General features: G+C 39.3%; 1 protein-coding gene across 4 annotated transcripts in view; it reads left to right on the top strand.

The window, feature by feature from the left end:
• KIAA0895 (KIAA0895 ortholog) overlaps positions 1–13537 on the top strand; it is a 75671-nt gene that overhangs the window by 15297 nt on the left and 46837 nt on the right. The window contains exons 1-2 of one of the 4 annotated variants that reach the window (XM_045495313.1): positions 2–1064; positions 11702–12396. In XM_045495313.1, coding sequence (XP_045351269.1) covers positions 1040–1064; positions 11702–12396 — 720 coding nt within the window. In that variant the 5' untranslated portion in view covers positions 2–1039. Of the gene's footprint in view, position 1; positions 1065–11701; positions 12397–13537 lie in introns of those variants that run through there. The other 3 variants (XM_045495315.1, XM_045495314.1, XM_045495318.1) reach the window with 3 other exon arrangements.

The raw sequence follows: 13537 nt of genomic DNA, 5'->3' as shown, positions 1-13537 counted from the left end.
TTGTGTCCTGTCTCAACCTTGAGAAAGGGTGAAGAGAAAATGTGGCTCAGAAATTTGAAAGTGCCAACATTATCCTGTGAGCTCCTCCTAGACTGTAAGCTCTGTGAGACCTATGTCATTTACCTTATGTCCTCCAGGCCTGCCTCAGAACCTTGCACACATCAGGCTCTCAAAAAATGTTGAATGGTATACTCTCTACATTTCCCAAGGAATAACAAAGCGAAGGACAACATCCAGCCGTATTAATTGCACAATCATAAATTAAAATTTGTATTTTTAGTATTAAGGACATTATTCTGGGATATTCAACTTGGAAATGTATTTGAGCTTCCACAAATACTGAACACCGTTCAATCTAAAGTTGTTTTAGCTTTTCCGAACCTTTTAACTAAAAGGGCGGAGAAGACTGGCTTTGCAATACACAGCTGGGCTGTCATATTACACCGCCTCTCAGTTGTGAAGCTACCGCAGCATTAAGCCCTCTTGAACAAGGCACAAACGTCTTCTCTACAAGAATAATCAGACAAAATGCACGTACACCAGCAGCCTAAGAACCAAGTCTGTCCTGGGGCTTAGCCCACAAATCTCCGGGGCCACGGGCCTGCGCAGTGCTCGCCGGGCGTTGTAGTTTCCTTCCCTCCTCTTTCTTCCTGCGAACTCGGCCGCCGCTGCGCCAGCGCCCCAAGTGGCGGGCAAGCTCTGTGAAGCGCAGCGTACGCCGCGGCGCGGAGCGTTTCCTAGCAACGGGGGAGCGGCAACGTCACGGCGGTGGGTTCTTAGCGCAGCTGCCCCTTGTAGAGCCGCTGTGTGTACCTTCCAGCACCTGCGGTCTGCAGGGAGCGCTTCTCACCGCCTGGTGCGCACGTCTTCGTCGGTCCTTGTCCGCTTTATCCTGCCCCAGGACGCGGAGAGCAGCCTGCCGCCGCGACCCCTCCTCTGAGGTCCCGGCCCGAGGCTAGAGGCAGCCCGGCCGGTTCTCGCCGGCCCTCGCCCCCCGCGCCCCTGGAGCCAGCCAGCCGCCCGCGGCCTCGGCGGGACGATGCTGGAGTCCATTCGCGTGACGGGTGAGTGCCCGGAAGGGCTGGCCCCTGGGCTGGCGGTGGCGGACAGTGTCCTCCCGGCTCCTGGCGACGGGTGTGAGACGACTCGGGGCCCCAGTCGCCCCGGAGGCCGAGGAAACGGCTTGAGTGGGCTCCGCGCGCGGCCGGGGCGCTCAACCCGGCGCCCGGAACAAGTGCGTGGCGCGCAGGAGGTGCTCAGGAAAATTCGCGGAGGGAAGACAGAAAAACGGTCCCTTTTCCTTTTGTCGCTTATTATCAGTAAGCACGTGCCATGGAATCTAGGGAAGTGAATCATAATCGACAGATTACTCATCCTACAAATGTGCGCTGTAAATAAGCCATTTCAAAGCATATTAGCTATGTAGTTAGGCATTATAGTGTACTGGCGTCTAATTTTCTAGAACGTTCAGAAAAATCAGAGCTAAGCAAAAGAACACATTCCAGTATATGAGTATTTATACAGTGTTTATTTCTCTCTGTTGTTGGTTTTTTTTTTTTTCCCCTGTGCTTTTATTTTTAAGTCAGAACGTTTTGGGTTAATACTATTAATAGGTCACTTTATGGTATGTATGATTCTAAGCAGAAGAAATGGGTGTTCAGACCCCAGGTCAGAAAATTTACTTGCCTTTTATATTATTTAAAAAATAGGTATTGATGTTAATCATTTAAATATTAGCTTACGTATTAGAAGAGTTCCCTAGGACATTATTCTGCCTTTAATTCTCTGTAACATTTCTGCCAGACGGGGTTTTTGGTAGTCCAGTATCATGACGAACAACAGTAAAGGGAAATGCTTAATCTGCAAACTAGTGTCAAGGCCAGAATTTTTTAGTTTCAGGCACTGCAGTACCAAACAGACTATTTTTAAATTCTAAAGTTTTAGAGTTTAGACTAGTTTTTAAATTCTAAAACTGAATTCTTTTCCAGTGAAAATACTTGTGGTCTTAATTTTATGCTGTTTTATTTCATGATTCATGTTATAAAATATGGAGCTGATTTTGTACTTTATCTCATTGTTATTTGTGTTGACAGGAAGCAACTTAAATTGATATTAGTTTTTTAAATGTAATTTGATGCAGATACTATTTTTTCACCTTAAAATACAGTGAAAAATTTGAAAGTTACTTAAAAATACCATACCTTCTTTTTGGGAGCAGGTACTAGATACCCTCCCTCGCCCACACACCCAGTTGTGACAACCAAAAATGCCACCAGACATTGTCAAGTGTTCCCTGGAGGGCAAAATTACCCCCCCCCTTTCCCATTGAAAATCACTGCCTTGCAGAAAAATACAGTTTGATTTTGTCAAAGTGAGGGTTATTAGATACTGATTTAGAAATAATATCAATTATGATAATTTCCCCAAAGCAAAACAATCATTGTAGAGAGAGAATACCATTATGATATTAGTATTAGAAAGTGGGTATTCAGTCAGAATACCACTTAGATCCAACTAAGTGGATCTCCTGCTTTTCACTGTGCAGAGTTGGAAGTTTGAGGAGAGATACTTTAAGAAATAGTAGACTGATTCCTCTTGCCTCAACTCCCTTTCTGTGATTTAGTGGCAAAAATCAATCCAACTGTACGTGTTGCATACCCTGAGATAGATTATTCTGCAGTGAATTTCTATAGTTCAGTAAGAATTAAAACAGCCATTTGAGAAGTAGAGCATCAAATTTACAGCCCCTTTAGAAATAATTGACCGGGTTATTTTTCAAAATAGTTTTTTTTTTTAATTTTTTTAAAGCTTATTTATTTTGAGAGAGAGTGCACAAGTGGGGAAGGGGCAGAGAGAGAGGGAGAGAGAGAGAATCCCAAGCAGGCTGCACACGACCAGTGCAGAGCTCAACGCAGGGCTCGAACTCACAAATTGCAAGATCGTGACCTGAGCCAAAATCTGACGCTTAACTAACTGAGTTACTCAGGTGCCTCTCAAAATAGTTTTTATATGGTACCTGACTAGTTAAAACAATAGTTCCAGAACCCTAATGCAAACATTTTCACTAACATACCAGAAAGCCCAACTGAGACAACTAGAAACTTTATGAAGAGAATGTAGCTGAAAACATGACCCCTTTTTCCGTTGCTGTCCTCTCAGTACTTATTGATACCTAAGAAGCCATCTTCTTCTGGTGGTTTTTAATCTCAGGATGGAAGCAATTACTTAAATATTTCTGGAATCGCTTTCTATATGATATCTTACTTTTGACTTACTAGTCATGACTAGTCATTACTATATAATTAAATATAACATTCTGATAGAGCTGCCGACTGGAGGAACAAAATAAGAAAGCTGTGTATGCTGTTTGAAATGGAATCAAATCAGAAAAGGGTTTTTTTTGCCTACTTTCAGCTTTTTAAAGATAGTTTATTGTACTAAAGCCACTAAAATGTCGATTCTAGAATATAGAAGTAATTACTGTTAAACTTACCTTGGAAATCCAAATTTAATGATTCTAAATATTTTCCCATTTACATTATTCCATGGAGTATTTCTGTAGGAGCTGAATATAATATTGAATTTAATAACAATACCAATAGTTAACACAGGCTGCTTACTACAGGTTGGCACTGTTCTTAGTACTTCATAGATATTACCATTTTCAATCTTCACGTGAATACTGTGAAATATGTATTATTATCCCATTTACAGAAATGGAAACTACAGCACAAAGAAGTTCACTTGGTCAAGGTCACAACTAATAAGCAGCCAAGATTCAAACTGGAGAAGCTCCATTCCAAAGCCCATGTTTTCAACCACTAGGAAAGGCAGAACACTATTACAGTGACTATATGTTGATTTAAGCCACAGAGTTCAACATGAAGATCTCATTTAACATCAGTGGTGCATTATCTGATAGTTGAGTCAAGATGTTTTTTAAGCTATTATCACAGGCAAATCTGTAAATAATTTTTGCCTGGAAAGATTGTATTTCACTTGAGTATAAAATTGTTTTCAAAGTAGAAGACATCTAGCCCATTCAGTGAGTGACAGGAAACTGTAAGAAGCCTTATAAGAGTATGTTAATATATGATTTCCTACTGCCCATATTTTGTATGGTATAAAAGAAGTGATTGAGTCATCTGGAAATGAAGCTCCTTTTCTAACAAAAGTGAGTGTTTAAAAATACTGGAGACAAAAGTTTTCTTAAGGCCAGTGTTTGGCCATCTGATATGGATACTCTTAGGCACGTAGCTCCAGTTTGTCCTACAGCATTAGGCACCTGCCATTAAAACTTGTCTTCCACAGGGGTGCCTGGGTGGCTCGGTCGGTTAAGTGTCCAACTTCGGCTCAGGTCATGATCTCGCAGTCCGTGGGTTCGAGCCCCGTGTCAGGCTCTGTGCTGACAGCTCAGAGCCTGGAGCCTGTTTCAGATTCTGTGTCTCCCTCTTTCTCTGACCCTCCCCTGTTCATGCTCTCTCTCTCTGTGTCTCAAAAATAAATAAACGTTAAAAAAATTTTTTTTTTTAAAACTTGTCTTCCACATCACTGGTTGTTTCATTTTTTTCATGTGATCCTGGTATGATTTTTTTCTCTCAACCTTCAGGCATTCAAATCCAGTATCCTTTCGTTTCTTCTCAAATACTGGCTACCTCTCAGGCCATCCTTTCATGAGCAAGTCAGTGAATGAGCAAAAACAAACAAGATGTTTGCCATAATGGGACTTATAATTTCAGTATTGGAGGAGTCCTTCATACAAACAAATGTAAAACTACAACTGTGACAGGTGCTTCAAAGAACCTTCCAGGGGAGGTTTCCGGAACAAGTGGTATTTGTTTTTTTTGTTTTTTTTTTTTAATTTTTTTTTTTCAACGTTTATTTATTTTTGGGACACAGAGAGACAGAGCATGAACGGGGGAGGGGCAGAGAGAGAGGGAGACACAGAATCGGAAACAGGCTCCAGGCTCTGAGCCATCAGCCCAGAGCCTGACGCGGGGCTCGAACTCACAGACCGCGAGATCGTGACCTGGCTGAAGTCAGACGCTTAACCGACTGCGCCACCCAGGCGCCCCAGGAACAAGTGGTATTTGAACTAAAGGATGAGTGGGAATTAATCTGATGGGAAGAAGTACTCTCCAAACATAGGGGACAGTGTACGAAGAGGTGTTGTGTCTGAAGAGAGGCTGGTGAGTGTGAGGGATTGACAGAATGAAAGGAAGCTAGAGTGGACTGAGTAAGGGTGACATTGTGCAAGGAGGCAAGAGAGGCAGGGTGACCTGACGGTAAGTGACATCATATGCCACGGTCAGGAGTTTTGTCTTCATCCTAAGGGGAAAACCATGGGGAACTTTGTTTTCTAGCACATTCACTGTTGTTTCAGATGGTTTTTAAAACGGTTTCTTTTACCACAACCACCATTTTCTGGCATTATAGAATACCCTGCATATTTCTAACTAAAATAATAACACGCAATTCCGGACCAAAGAACAACAGCATCACATTATAAAGAATCATTGTTACTAGTTGAGTAACACTGAAGTACTCCTAACTGGGATTGTGACATTTTTGGGAATCCTGAAGTAAAGTCAATTTTCTCAGTTCCTGAATGACATGAGCAGTGCCTTTTCATCTCCTTTTTTAACTTACAGTTGAGAAACTATATGGGGTTCTGTTGAATTCAGAGATGTTAAAAATAGTAGATTATGTGTTATAAGGCAAATTGGGCAATAAGTATGTCTTCAAAGATACTGATGTTTTCACATATCTTAAAAGATTAAGGTGTGGGGCTCCTGGGTGGCTCAGTTGTTTGAGCGTCCAACTCTTGATCTCTGCTCAGGTCATGATCTCACAGTTCGTGAGTTTGAGCTCTGCGTCGGGCTCTGCGCTGGCAGCAGAGAGCCTGCTTGGCATTCTCTCTCTCCCTGTATCTCTTTCCCCATCCCCGCACAAAGATTAAGGTGTAACTTACATTCAGTAAAGTGCACAAGTCTTAAGTGTGTAACCCAATAAATTTGTGCATATGTAACCACTGCCCAGAAGAAGATAGCCTCTTCCTAGGTTATAACCCATCCCTCAATGGTAACCACTATTCTGACTTCTAACACCATAAATTAGATTTGCCTGTTTCTGAACTATGTAAACATGGAATTATACTGTATGTACTCTTTTGATCTGGCTTCGTTTGCACAGTATTGCCTGTGAGATGCACTGTATTGTTGCTTGCACGCTTAGCTGCTTTTTCATTGCAGTGTAGTGTTCTGTTATACAGGTTACCATAATTTATTCATTTTTTTCCCATTCTTGATATTATATCATTTAAGTGATGAACAACTACTTGATAAAGTGTTTATCTTGTTTGGGGACTATATTGTTTTGTTTTGCCTTTTCTTTTGTTTGTAATCAATCTATTGTCTTATTATGTAAGATTATCCCATATTCTTAGGTTTCATAAATTCTAGTGAACTGTATGAATTGCCATTTTCTGAGTCAAAATTCGTTGAATGGTATTTTCCACCAGCCATTGTTTCTGGTGATCTAATCTTCCTTTCAGCTGGGGAATCTCATAATTACTGTGAAACCTCACCTCTTCACAGTCATGAAAAACAAAGTTTAGTGAGTCCCTCTCTCTTTAGATGAGGAACATGAGGCACTGATGGGCTTAATGATTAGGCTAATATTACAGAGAGGTGATTGAAAGAGCTGAGGATGGAAGCCAGGAATCCTGGTATCCTTTTCACCTGTTCTAGAAACAAATTAAGCTTTCATTGTGTTGGTAATTTCAGTATATTCACAAGTAGGTGAATATACTGAGTATCAATTTTAATGTATTATTATTTCCTTTTTTTCCCCCCTCAATATGGGTAATCAGGTTGGTATGAATGATTTCTTTGAGCAACAGATTATTTTTGTTTACTCTAAAGTTCTGGTGAAGAAGATTGCTGATGGCTAAAATGTCACATTACATAGTGACTTTTAATATGAGAAAGTAGGACTGATTGCCTTATTTTCTGAGGGAAAATGAGTACACTTCCCCCAAAGAAGCCTGTGTATGCTTTTTAAAAGTTTGATTTTTCAGGGGCGCCTGGGTGGCTCAGTGGGTTAGGTGGCTGACTTTGGCTCAGGTCATGATCTCAACGGTCTGTGAGTTCAAGCCCTGCCTCGGACCCTGTGCTGACAGCTTAGAGCCTGGAGCCTGCTTCAGATTCTCTGTCTCCCTCTCTCTCGGCTCCTCCCCTGCTCACACTCTGTGTTTCTCCCTCTCTCTCTCTCTCTCTCTCTCTCTCTCAAAAATAAGTAAACATTAAAAACTTTTTCAAGTTTAATTTTTCATTAAAAATAGACCTACCCTATGACCCAGCAATAGCACTGCTAGGAATTTACCCAAGGGATACAGGGTACTGATGCATAGGGGCACTTGTACCCCAATGTTTATAGCAGCACTCTCAACAATAGCCGAATTATGGAAAGAGCCTAAATGTCCATCAACTGATGAATGGATAAAGAAATTGTGGTTTATATACACAATGGAGTACTACGTGGCAATGAGAAAGAATGAAATATGGCCCTTTGTAGCAACGTGGATGGAACTGGAGAGTGTGATGCTAAGTGAAATAAGCCATACAGAGAAGGACAGATACCATATGGTTTCACTCTTATGTGGATCCTGAGAAACTTAACAGAAACCCATGGGGGAGGGGAAGGAAAAAAAAAAGAGGTTAAAGTGGAAGAGAGCCAAAGCATAAGAGACTCTTAAAAACTGAGAACAAACTGAGGGTTGATGTGGGGTGGGAGGGAGGGGAGGGTGGGTGATGGGTATTGAGGAGGGCACCTTTTGGGATGAGCACTGGGTGTTGTATGGAAACCAATTTGACAATAAGCTTCATATATTGAAAAAAAAAAATAAAGTTTAATTTTTCAGGAAAAGAAGGAGAAGATGAAATCTTACTGGCCTTTTATGATGTTTTTATGCATGTGTAAAAGTCATTTTTTAAGTAAGCAATAATATTTAAAATTAAAAAACAGTACTTTAGGGTCTCTCATAGTAGTACACTTTAATACAACTGAAATAAGATCAGTGTGATTCTGAGGACTTAATTTATATTCATCATGAGTTATTTGATCACCTGCCCCACTTTTATGAACTTCATGGGATATCAGCATTTGGCACGATTGGCGTCTTATTAAATAAATACACTATTGGCACTCCCAAACCTTACTCATCAGCAGATGGAGCTTAAAATGGACTGGGGCTAATCCTCTCAGGTAGAAAATTAGCAAGTGAGCCGAAATGCTACAACTCCTGGTGGAAAGGGTTCTGTCCTACACACTCTGTCACCTCCCATTGAGTGTTTTTGGCAGATGGTTTAGGACTTTTGTTAAGAATCCTGAAGTGTATAGATTGTTTGAAGTGGAACAAAATTCTGAATTTATTTTAAAAAAATGTTTTTAATGTTTATTCATTGTTGAAAAACAGAGAGCACAAGCAGGGGTGGGGGGGAGGGGACACAGAATCCAAAGCAGGCTCCAGGCTCCGAGCTGTCAGCACAGAGCCGGATGCAGGGCTTGAACTCATGAACCTTGAGATCATGACCTGAGCTGAAGTTGGATGCTCAACTGACTGAGCCACCCAGGCACCCCCACAAAATTCTGAATTTAGTGATCACTGATGCCTTATGACAAAACAAAAGAACTCTGAGTTCAGCTCTGTAGTCATATAGCTATTATGTTTTAGGAACCAAAGAAAGCATTTTTAAACTGAATTCATTTTTGAACAAATATACTCAACACACCTGTAATAAGCCATCAAAATTGGGAATTATTTAGAATAGTTTTATTCACTGATTTTAATTTGATGTAACTTTCTCCCCTTTTTATTATGAAGACCAAAAGAAAAAAGAACCTGATTACCTCCCTTTACCTTCCTGGCTATGCCTACTTCTCACCTGATTTTCTGTTTGTGATACCCTTATTGCAGGTTTTTTTTCTTTTTTTCTTTTCCTTTTAGTGTCCATTTCATTCTTCCTTTCCTAATCACCTCTTGTCTCATAAACTTGTGATGTCTTTTTAGGGAAAGTGACATTGTTCATGGGCATTTGGGCTACAGCCTGTGCTCTGGTGTTCCTTAGCCTATATTTGCCAAGCCTGCCCAGTTTGGACTATCGGTTGGCAACATTTAAGTCTGAAACCCCTGAGGGACTGAGACCTACCAGCCTGTAATGAAAGTTGTGTTTGTTCTGTTTATTTTTGGCTGTTTTTTTCCGTTTATTGAATGGCTTCTTTGTGTAATCAACCTTCAACATGACCCTGTATCTAGCTCCTACTTCTCATCTTGTGCGTAGAATAGACAGTTAGCCTCTGCATATTTTTGCTTTTGTCTTTAAGACACCAGAATTCAAATTTCACATATTGGCCTAGAAAATGTTAACTAGAGGGACTATTACCTTACGTATTTGGATTATTACCCATTTTTGACCTGGTATTTTACCAAATCTTTACCCTAAACTCTATGACTTCTAAACTTTAAAAACTTACATTTAGGGCAGGGTTTCTCTACCACAGCACTGTTTTAGGATCGATATTTTTGTTGTAGGAAGCTGTGCGATGCATTGAAGGATATTTAGCATCATTCTTGGCCTCTACCCACAAGATGCCAGTAGCACCACTCCCTTGTTGTGACAACCAAAATGTCTCCAGACACTGCCATATACCCCCTGGGGAGCAAAATTGCCTCTGGTTGAGAACCACTGGTTTCCCTGTTATATGTCCACTTCTGCAGTGGCTTCATAGAACTGTAGAATGGTCCCAGAACTACAAATATCTGTTTATCTAGAATGGTTGGAGATGACCTGTTTAGGGTTGTGCCATTCATTCGTTCATTCATTTATACAGCGTGCACTAACAATGTCTACCAGATCCATGCCAGATGTTGGAAAGGAAGAGATGAATAAAACACGGTTCTGGTACCTATCTTAGTACATCAGTGATTCAGATTATCATGTCTCTGTACATGTTCTGTACAGAGAAAGAAAATGTACAGTGCTGTGCATATAGCTGACAATATTGAATAGCTGTTGATAATTGAATGAACGTTATATGTTATATACATAATAACAAGCCTGAACTCTAATTATATACACCCGCTCTCAAATCATTTTGCTGTTTATTACTTTATTGTAATATAACATTGAACAAATGATTTAACATTTCTGAGGATTAAGTGATACAACATGTATAGTTTTCTGTGAAATCCCAAACTCACATAAATGTGTCAACAAATGGTATCTGCCATTATTGTTATTATTATGTATTACTACTCATTGTAGAAAGGATCCCTGAATGTCAAACCTTGAATGAGTGAATGACAGATGTACGTGGATAAAGTTTTTAAAAAATTGAAATAAATTGTATCTTAGCAAGGCAGGCAGCTGTTCAAGTTGGCTAGCATTGAAGTTGCTTCCGTAGTAGGAGCCAAAGGTTGGGGCTAGAGGCATAAGGGTCCATGAGACTTGGAAAAGAGAATTGAGAGAATCATATGTCATTTGAAAGACTTAAGGAAGGTTTATAAGCAGACTTGGCCAGAGGTCATATTTGTAGATAGGACTTGGGCTGGAATCTAGTTCTGGTAAGTAGGATTTAAGACAAATTCAAACGCTTCGTCAATTTAGAATTGAATCTGAAAGTTCTTAAGGGTCTAGCCGAAATCTCATGTTTCTCTTCACATTACTTTCTTCCTTCTCTGAACTCTGTATTTTCTGCTTTTTGCTCTTAAACTTATACTGTCTTGTATTACTATTCAAATCTTCATAGGCTTGCCTTGCCTTCAGAGCCAGATTGGAAGCTGGTTGAAGGCAGAGACAGTAGATTTATAAATATGTTTCTCATAACGTATGTTTCTCGTAGTACCTAGTTAGTAGTATTCCATGTATTTGTGGAATGAAACAATGCAGGTCAACGTTGCAGTTTTAAAGCAGAGCATGAGCGTCAGTATATCGGGTGGTTCATACCTCTTTAAAGCGCTGTGAAATCTAAAGGCAAAGCTGACCTCTCCTTAATTTACCATTTGATATTCTTATGTCTAGGTAATAACAGTTACAGTTTTTTTCAGATTTGGCAAGAAAAAAAACTTAATTTTCTTTTAACCTGTAGCCTAGATATAAGAAAATCAAACAATTGAGTGACATTATGAAAACATGCTTTAACATACACATATCATTTATTTAATTTTAAAAATTGTTTCTGAGATAAATAAGGCAGTGTTGTCCTTCTTTTCCTGATAGCTATCTTTATTTACAGCATCTAATTTCAAGATTGTACTGGCTTTTAAATGCCTTGGGTCTTACTTTGATATTGGAAATACTATTGAAAATTATATCCTTACTGTGAAATTATAGTCATTGGTAGAGTTGAATATTCAGATTACTTATGTGTATTATCTCACATTGATATTAAACTTTGATCATCTTAATGGCTTCAAGCTGAGAATTTTTAAAATTTAGCATATATATGCTTATATAGAAGTGACAGTGTCTAGCATGACCAAAGCTTGGTAATATATATAATATTTAAAATGTCTTTTCTAAAGATCGTTGCAAAATTATAAGGTTTACAGAACCTTCAGAGTACTTTTTGTATAATAAGCAATTTGCTTCATCTGGTATCTTTGTTATTTCTTTTGTTTTGATTTTGTTTATTAACACAGAAAAGCTTCACTGGCCTGAGCAAGAACTTGCTAAGAAGTCTGTTCTAAATGCAGAAGAGTCATTGATCACTGACAGCAAAAGAAGCATTTCACATTTATCTACTGGGATACTAAAGGACATTTTCACAACTGGAACCAGTAGTTACAATGTTCTGCTACAGAGCAAAGAGGAGAAAAAGCATCATTCACAAAAACAGCCTTCCTCCACCTACTCCAAAAGATGTAGAAAGCCCAGCAAATCTCCTAGTTCTTCTCGTAGTAAAGATCTTCGCAAGATGAAAGCCCCAGTGCCTGTGATGAGCAGTGGTACTTGGTACTGCCTAGAAAGGCAGCCTGGTGTCTTTGTCACTAGTTCAGTGTCGAGTCCTATAAAGTTTACACATGATATCTCTGTTACAGGGAGCAGCATAGTACTGCCGCCTAAACCCAAAAACAAGGTAAAGCGACGCCATTTCTCCACTCTGCCAAAGCCAAAGCCACAGCCTCAGCTGTCTAGAAGTTTTGAAAAGGGAGATGACTTTTCTGGGAAGAAATTTTGTATACTGACTGCTATAAAGCCCACCAACTTGGAGAAAGAAAAACTGAGATTTTTCAAGTCTGACTATACCTACAATCCTCAGTTTGAATATGCAAATCCATCTCTGCCAAGTGTGTTGGCCAAACACAGCAATGCATCTGACCGATTTCTTAAACAGGTAAAATGCTACTTCAGTAATGGTATTTCATTTTTATGTAACTAAAGCAATTATTTACAATCTTATAAAAAGAAAAAAAAAGAAAAAAAGACTTTAAAAAACATTCCAGTTATTTATATGTTATAGTTAACTCCCATTCAGTACATGTAAATTTGTGATAGGAAAAATCCAGGTGAGTGCCATAGCCTATATGTAAACTACTATGTACTAGTCAGAATCTATGAAGAATCTGTTAGATAGACTTTGTGGCAGGAAGCAGCTATATTTGGAAAAAGCTTAAGATTCTGGTTCTAGGCTTTCATTTGGGAGTTACAGACATGTAGGCCATTAGCCAACCCAGAGACCAGTGTTATGCAGCTCACACTGTGTTTGCATTTTCCATTTGATTCTGAGGGCCTTAGGTAGATCATACAGTCTTTGGTTCCCCTATGCTATTACACTCCCATCTTTTTTAGGCTCCATAGGCATGTTGGAGAGCTAGACTTGATACTTGCCCATGAACTTCTTAATGCTTTGTTGTCATTGTTAATCACTGTCAAATAAATATTTCAGCACTCATTTAAAGAAGAAAATAGTGGAGTTTTAACAATTATTTTCAAGGTTAGAAAATCATGATGTGAAGGATATGAGCAACACTTTCGATATTGCTCCATTTAGACACGTGGCACATAGTTTTGTGTATTATGAGGCTTAAAAAACTTTGAAATCCTTAAATTTTTGAGGAGAAATTGGCTGATGTTTATCTGAAAGGCATAGTGTTGAGATGATAAAGGCAGACTACCTTTGGTTAAATTAACTTTCTACACGCTTTTATAATACATGAGGTTCAACTTGGCTTTGTGAGTGATTGAAAATCTGTTTGTAGGCTAGGTGAAACTGCATGGTTCCATTTGCCTGTGGTGTGTGCCCTATTTTAGCATTTTTGCTATAATACAGTTCCTTGGACTTGTGGCCAGCAGATTTTTGTTGTAATAAATCACGGAATCTGACAAGCCTTTTGAAGCCATTATGTAAAGCTTATTTTAGGATTATAATAATTTTAGTTTTGCTATTTATTTTTCCTTTATTAGAAGAAACGTTTTCAACTGCATCTCTAGATTTTTAATGGGCACTTTTTATTTAGAAGTGCTGAGATTGTACT

The sequence above is a fragment of the Leopardus geoffroyi genome, chromosome A2 (genome assembly GCF_018350155.1).
Source record: "Leopardus geoffroyi isolate Oge1 chromosome A2, O.geoffroyi_Oge1_pat1.0, whole genome shotgun sequence".
Taxonomy (NCBI): domain Eukaryota; kingdom Metazoa; phylum Chordata; class Mammalia; order Carnivora; family Felidae; genus Leopardus; species Leopardus geoffroyi.
Note: the sequence above shows the minus strand (reverse complement) of the source record. Positions and strands in the feature narration are given on the sequence as shown.